This window comes from Doryrhamphus excisus, chromosome 7, assembly GCF_030265055.1.
Source record: "Doryrhamphus excisus isolate RoL2022-K1 chromosome 7, RoL_Dexc_1.0, whole genome shotgun sequence".
NCBI lineage: Eukaryota > Metazoa > Chordata > Actinopteri > Syngnathiformes > Syngnathidae > Doryrhamphus > Doryrhamphus excisus.
In genome coordinates this window covers 13,551,664-13,558,710 of record NC_080472.1, presented here as the reverse complement: position 1 = coordinate 13,558,710, position 7,047 = coordinate 13,551,664, and the positions used below count along the sequence as shown (strand labels likewise).

Sequence of the window (7,047 nt, the reverse complement as noted above, 5' to 3'; positions counted from 1 at the left end):
GATGGTCGGCATCAAATAAATCAAATTGTTCTCATCTCTCTGAAAAAACAAGTCATGCATGAAATGGGAAGAAGGTGAAAAAATTAAGCAAAGATACACAGAGACTTTCTTCTTACCTGCTGGACGTGATCAGGCGTTTCTTCGAGTGTTTGTGGACCAGCTGAAACATGAAAACGCAGCATAAAATCAAAATCATCATTCCAAGGATGATTGGTAATCTGGATTTTCTATTACCTTTGCAGCAAGAACAGTGTTTTGTCCTGATCTTGTAGATGAGGAAGGCTGACATGATGAAACTTAAAGCCAAAGCAGCACTCAAGACGAATCAAATTTGAATCGAGCATGTGTTTGAATCCCACCTGTTCATATCTGGATGGGTATGATAAAACAACCATTAATAAATACATATACCAACACACTTATCATGGATGTGTCAACACTGATGAATGAATGTTTACCTTCAGCGAAGACTTTAATTGGATTTCCCATGAAAATCCTCCCACATGTGGCCACGGCACAGATATAAGTTCCAGCATCAGAAGAGCTGATGTTCTTTGAGAAAGTATGGATGCATTTCTGAGTGGACTTATCGTTGACCTTCTTGCATTCGTCATGAGTGGAAACAAAGCTGGGATGGATGTTGTCCGGTCCAGTTCTGAACCAGTGAAGTTTGTATCCATCCTGACAGATTTCATTCCCAGACTGGGAGAGGACGGAACACTGGAACTTCACAGGTTGTCCTGGTTGGGCTTCAGAGAGAACAGACACAGAAGGTTCTGGTTCTGGGAAGGGGGAAGACAAATCTTTTTAGGGTCACGGGGGTGCTTGAGCCTATACCAACTGTCTTCAACAATTTGGAGTCACCAATTAACCTAGCATGTTTTTGGAATGTGGGAGGAAACCGGAGTACCCGGAGAAAACCCACGCATGCACGGGGAGAACATGCAAACTGGGATTGAACTCGTTTCTCCTAGCTGTGAGGTCTGTGTGCTAACCACTCGACCGCCGTGCAGCCCCTTCACTATTGTTGAAATCTTTAAATAAATAATAAATAAGACGGAACACTGGAACTTTACGGGTTGTCCGAGTTGGACTTCAGAGACAGCCGACCCAAAAGGTTCTGGGAAGGATTAAAGACAAATTGAACTCTTTGATTCCACAAAGTGACATTCACTACTCAGAATAATGTAATAAAAATTAATAAAAATAATGTAATAAAAAAGAATTAAAAAAAAGAATAATGTGTGGAAATTCAGAGGTTAGATTTCTTAATGTGTCTGTAAAAAATGTGTTCTTAGCGATAAATAGGTTGTCGACATTTGACGACTGCATTATCATTATCAATGTTTCCATCTGTATGTAAAAGCTATAATGTGATGAGGAGACCATCAATTAACTTACTATGTACCTGTGATCTGAAGAAATGCTCCCATTACAAACATCAACGTATGTCCTTGTACTTTTAAACAGTAGTAGACCGCCGCATCACTTTTCTCTACTGGACTTATTTGCAGATCAAATGTTCCTGGTTCTTTTATGGCTTTGATGCGATGTCCAGGATTTAATGGTCCATATTCAATAAAGCCTATCTTGAAAGATGTCGTTGCTGCTAAAACTTGAGGAAAAGTTCCAGAAACAAGTCAGATCCAAAATATGTTGTCGGTCCTGCTATTTCTGTCACAGGGACACTTCATGGAGACATTTTGTCCAGGTCTAACAGTCAGAGTGGAAAAGCTGTGAGCTCCTGTACATGCTGAAGAGAAGAAAAAGAAGAGATATTAACAAGAGTTATGTACATCGGAACTGAGCATGGACCTCCATGTTGGAGCAGGAGCAGCAGATGAAGCACCATCCACATTTTCTTCTGGTTTGACCAAGTGAACAGCAGACCATCTAGACAGCATCATAAGGTTATTGACTTGAATCACATCATACCAAATGGGAGGGAACTATTTCACAGCCATCTCATTGGTCGTCATCTGTATGTCGCCCCGACCTCAGTGGAAATATGTCCACCCAAACTTTCCAGTCTGATTGTGACATTTTTTTCAAGCTACATCATAGAAACACAGATTTAAGCAACTTTTGGATCGCTTTCATTCAACACTTCCTAATTGTCATTACAAAAACATGAGATGCCTTCAGGGACAATCCAAACATCACAAAAGAGCTGTACAATATGTGTGTGTGTGTGTGTGTGTGTGTGTGTGTGTGTGTGTGTGTAAATAAACAGTATAATAATACACCACATAAATCAATTCATAATTCCAAATATCCAAAGGGAGTAGAGAAATATTGGATGACATTTTTAGGTAATTGGTTATTGTTAGCTTTATGCGTTATTTTAGCTGTTTGGAAATTAACTATATTAGAAATAAGGAGTTAGTATGTTCTCTATAGGCGGCATTATGGATTATCCTTACTGACCTTTTTTCAGTACATTTTCGAGTGAATATTGCTTTTATAGTTAGTATCCCAAATCTCCACACAATAAATTAGATATAGTAAAACCTGAGAGTGTGGAATATTTTTCATTTAATATGACACCCAGAAATGTATTTTCACTCACCGATTCTATGTCTACATCCTCTATTTGTATTTGTTATGTGTATGTGTCTTTTCTGGTACCAAACAGCATTATTTTAGTTTTACTTAGGTTCAAGGACAATCTGTTATTATCAAACCATCTTTTTAATATAAACATTTCTTCTCTGACCGTTTTAATGATTTCTTCTGTGCTTCGTCCAGAACAAATGGCAATGGTATCAACCGCAAACAATACCAACTTTTACGTCTTTCGTAACTCTGCTTTAAAGTTGAACAGTTTTGGTCCCAGTATTGACCCCTGGGGTACTCCACATGTCAGATTTCAACTTTCAGATGTGTGTATATTGCGTTCTGTCAGCTAAGTAGCTTTTGAGTCAGTTCAAAACGAATTATCTTATTCCGTACCTTTCTAATTTTGTTATTAGGATGTCATGATCAAAGGCGTTCGTCAGGTATAACATTAGTGATTTCCTCCGTCACGTCAATCAATGGCATGGCGGTTCTGCTAGTAATTCATTTGTGTTAATAAATTTGTCCAACCTTTAAAGTGTGATACTACTGTTCTGCTACTATTAATGAGACAAATTGATTTTTAGACTTGTGTCTTCTTTTAGCGTGATTGATATATTCAGTTCATTTGGGGCTGTTAAAACATACAAATACAAATATACAAATACATACAAGATATATATAATCCTGTCTTGTCATTCATCTTCCTGGTAATGCAGTAAATGACAAATGCAGTAATACATTTCAGACATAATTGCTAGTGGTGATTAATCGTGATTAATTATTTTTAAAACTGTGATTAATCTATATACAAATTTTAATCCTTTGACAGCCCTACTTTTTTTGTAACGCAGTATCGTTCTGCCGTTAATGAATTACTGCAATGAAGTCCCAGGCCTAAATGAAATACAGTACTTAGAATACTACTCTCCCAAATACTGTATAGGTATTGGCAATCAAATGCATGCCATTTTAAGGCACTTCATTTCCATTTTCTTCTGGCTGGTATAGCTATAAACAATATTTTTGCCCGATTGTATCGTCCACTCTGCCATGCCGACTCAGTCTTTGAAAACTTCACATTTCACGTTTTTGACCCAGAATTTTTGAGCAAAAAAATAAATAAAAAGTACGTGCATACACACATTATGTTTATTTCACACTCATATTCTCTTCTGGCGCCGCTCTGGTGGCAGCCTGCTACAGCAGCTCTCGCTCTTCGTTGAGTTCTTTTCTTCTTTATTCTGTCTTTTTCATTCTTTTTCTAGGTTATTCTTAAAGGGATTGCTTCGTAAATGCTCAGTTCAACTGTCCACCATAGTGATAGTGTTGAGCCGGCATTTCTAATATAATTCTAATATAATATAATTTCTCGACGATGTTTTCGACCGCACACCGAAACTCTATTGTTTACAGTAGGGACCAGCTGTTGGCGCTCCGCAACACAGCGGCGCTGCCCCACAAGAGGCTCGAGGTTCCCCGGGAGGTAAAGAGGAGAAGACGGGGAAGCCGCGCCGGAGCCCAATGCCGCGACAAGAGGAGGAGATACAGACCAGTTCTCCCGTCCATCATCATGGGGAACGTAAGATCTCTCCCCAATAAGATGGACGAGCTAGCGGCGCTGACCCGGCATCAGAGGCAGTTCCGGGAGTGTAGCGTCATGTTGTTTACGGAAACGTGGCTGGATACACGGACCCCAGACACGATCGCTACACTACACGGATTCACACTACTGCGGGTGGACAGGACAAAGGAGAGCGGTAAGAGGAAAGGAGGCGGGCTGGCAGTGTTTGTGAATGATAGATGGTGTAACTCTGGGCACATCACTATTAAAGAGCAACTCTGCTGCAAAGACATTGAACTGTTAGCCGTTAGCATGAGACCGTACTATCTTCCGCGGGAATTCTCGCACGTTATCGCGATAGCGGCGTACATTCCCCCCTCTGCTAACGCCGACGCGGCCTGTGACATCATCCACTCTGCTGTGGGCCGGCTACAGACACAACATCCGCAGGCTCTCCTTCTTCTCTCAGGTGATTTCAACCACGTTTCTCCATCCTCCACCCTGCCCACCTTCACCCAGTATGTCACCTGCTGCACCAGAGACAATAAAACACTGGACTTGTGTTATGCCAACACCAAGGAGGCATACAACTCAACAGCACTTCCTCCCCTGGGAAGATCAGACCACAACCTGGTCCATCTCCAGCCTGTGTACAAACCTCTGGTACGCAGGCTGCCAGCTGTGTCCCGCACAGTGAAGAGATGGTCTGATGAAGCCGACGAGGCTCTGAAGGACTGTTTCAACACAACAGTGTGGGAGGAACTCTGCCATCCTCATGGGGACGACATAGACAGTCTCACTGACTGCGTCACGGACTACATAAACTTCTGTGTGGAAAACACTGTACCCACCAGGACTGTACGGTGTTTCTCCAACAACAAACCGTGGATTAATCCGGACATAAAGGCGCTCCTAAAGGAGAAGAAGAGGGTCTTTAAGTCAGGAAATAGGGAAGAGCTGAAGGCTGTGCAGAAGGAGCTGAGGAGGAAAATCAGGGAGGGGAAGGACTGCTACAGGAAAAAGATGGAGGAACAGCTGCAGCAGAACAACGTCAGAGGAGTCTGGAGAGGCCTGAAAACCATCTCTGGCCACAAGGGGCCCGACTCCCAGGCTGCCGGGGACCAGGTAAAGGCTAACGATCTGAATCTATTTTTCAACAGGTTTGATCAACCATCTGCCCATCCCCCGGCCCAGCACCTCCTGCCGAAACTTCTGCCGAAACTCCCCCCATCGACACCTCGAGTGGACAGCCCTACCCCCCCCCCCCCCCTGCACACAGCCATCCCCCACCACTTCTCACCTAATCAGCTCAACCTCCTCACTAACCTCACTAACCTCACTAACCTCCCCCCGCACACAGCCCCCCTGCTCCAACCTGACCCTCACAACATCCCAGGTGAGAAACCAGCTCCGGAAAACCAAGGCGAGGAAGGCGGCGGGAACAGACGGCATCAGCTCCAGGCTCCTGAAGTCCTGCGCGGACGAGCTGTGCGGGATTGATGAGCACATCTTCAACCTGAGCCTGAAGCTGGGGAGGGTGCCACAGCTGTGGAAGACATCCTGCGTGGTTCCTGTCCCCAAGACGCCGCACCCCAAGGACCTCAGCAGCTACAGGCCGGTGGCACTTACATCACACCTGATGAAGACCCTGGAGCGGCTGATCCTTGACCATCTCTGCCCCCTGGTGGGTCCTTCGATGGACCCGCTCCAGTTCGCCTATCAACCTGGCACTGGGGTGGACGACGCCGTCATCTTCCTCCAGCACAGAGCGCTCTCTCACCTGGAGAAACCTGGGAGCACGGTGAGAATCATGTTCTTTGATTTTTCTAGTGCGTTCAACACCATCCAGCCAGCACTTCTGAGGGACAAGCTGGAGAACACAGGGGTGGACCTGCACCTCACATCGTGAATACTGGACTACCTCACCAACCGTCCACAGTATGTGAGGACACGGGACTGTGTGTCCGACACGGTTGTCTGCAGTACGGGGGCTCCGCAGGGAACGGTCCTGGCTCCGTTCCTTTTCACCCTCTACACAGCAGACTTCTCCTACAACACACCAAGCTGCCACCTGCAGAAGTTCTCTGATGACTCTGCAATTGTTGGCCTCATCACAGATGGGGACGACTTGGAGTACAGAGGACTGACACAGGACTTTGTGGACTGGTGCCAGCGAAACTGCCTCCAGATCAACAATCTCCTCCAACACCAGTGAACATTCAGGGAATGGACATTGAGATGGTGACATCTTACAAGTACCTGGGTGTTCATCTCAACAATAGACTGGACTGGACTCATCACACAGAAGCACTTTACAGGAAGGGCATGAGCAGACTCTATCTGCTCAGGAGACTGAGGTCTTTTGGAGTGCAAGGGGCACTCCTCAAGACGTTCTATGACTCTGTTGTGGCTTCAGCCATTTTCCAGGGACGAATAAAGGCATATCTTAATCTTAATCTTAATATTGTTAGACTACAGTCAGTCTTCAAAATACCTTAAACATGATTGGGTCCATTTTGCATTTTGGGAACCACAAACCCTAAAAACACCCCCACACACTTCAGGCCATAAATACTGTCTCACACATACACATAAGTTGCAGAGCTTCCTGCGATGGAAAAAACACAGACCAAATTATAAGTGCATGAGAAGTGTTTGTGGCTTTGTCAGTAGGCACATTTAGTTTCGCAACCATTTCATACTTTGCAGAAGAGCAGACACATCAAAAAGGGAAGGGGACGGTCGACCTACTCTTAGATGACTAAAGTATTTTTAATCAGGTCATTCAAAACTTTTCTTCTGCATATGTAGTCTGTGGGCTATATTTCTCTCAAATATTTTTAAAAACCCAAATAAATTGGGCTTTTCACTGCATCAAAAAGTTTACATTGATGCTCTTGTTGTGAAAATAGGTAGATTTTTACTAG

General features: G+C 44.0%; 1 protein-coding gene across 1 annotated transcript; it reads right to left on the bottom strand.

The window, feature by feature from the left end:
* Positions 1 to 325: 325 nt before the first annotated feature.
* On the bottom strand, positions 326 to 1,821 carry LOC131132386 (uncharacterized). Its single transcript, XM_058077975.1, has 5 exons — positions 1,797 to 1,821; positions 1,682 to 1,753; positions 1,409 to 1,615; positions 459 to 782; positions 326 to 369 (listed from the first exon to the last, which is right to left on the bottom strand). Exons 1-5 carry the CDS (start codon positions 1,819 to 1,821, stop codon positions 326 to 328), a joined length of 672 nt encoding a protein of 223 aa, XP_057933958.1.
* Positions 1,822 to 7,047: the final 5,226 nt, after the last annotated feature.

Bases quoted from the DNA above. Each gene is read 5' to 3' on its own strand.
- LOC131132386 (XM_058077975.1), bottom strand. From the start codon at position 1,821: ATGGAGGTCCATGCTCAGTTCCGAT. The intron at 1,754-1,796 runs GTACATAACTCT...TCTTCTCTTCAG, and splicing joins GGTCCATGCTCAGTTCCGAT to CATGTACAGGAGCTCACAGC. The intron at 370-458 runs GTAAACATTCAT...ATACCCATCCAG, and splicing joins AATTAAAGTCTTCGCTGAAG to ATATGAACAGGTGGGATTCA.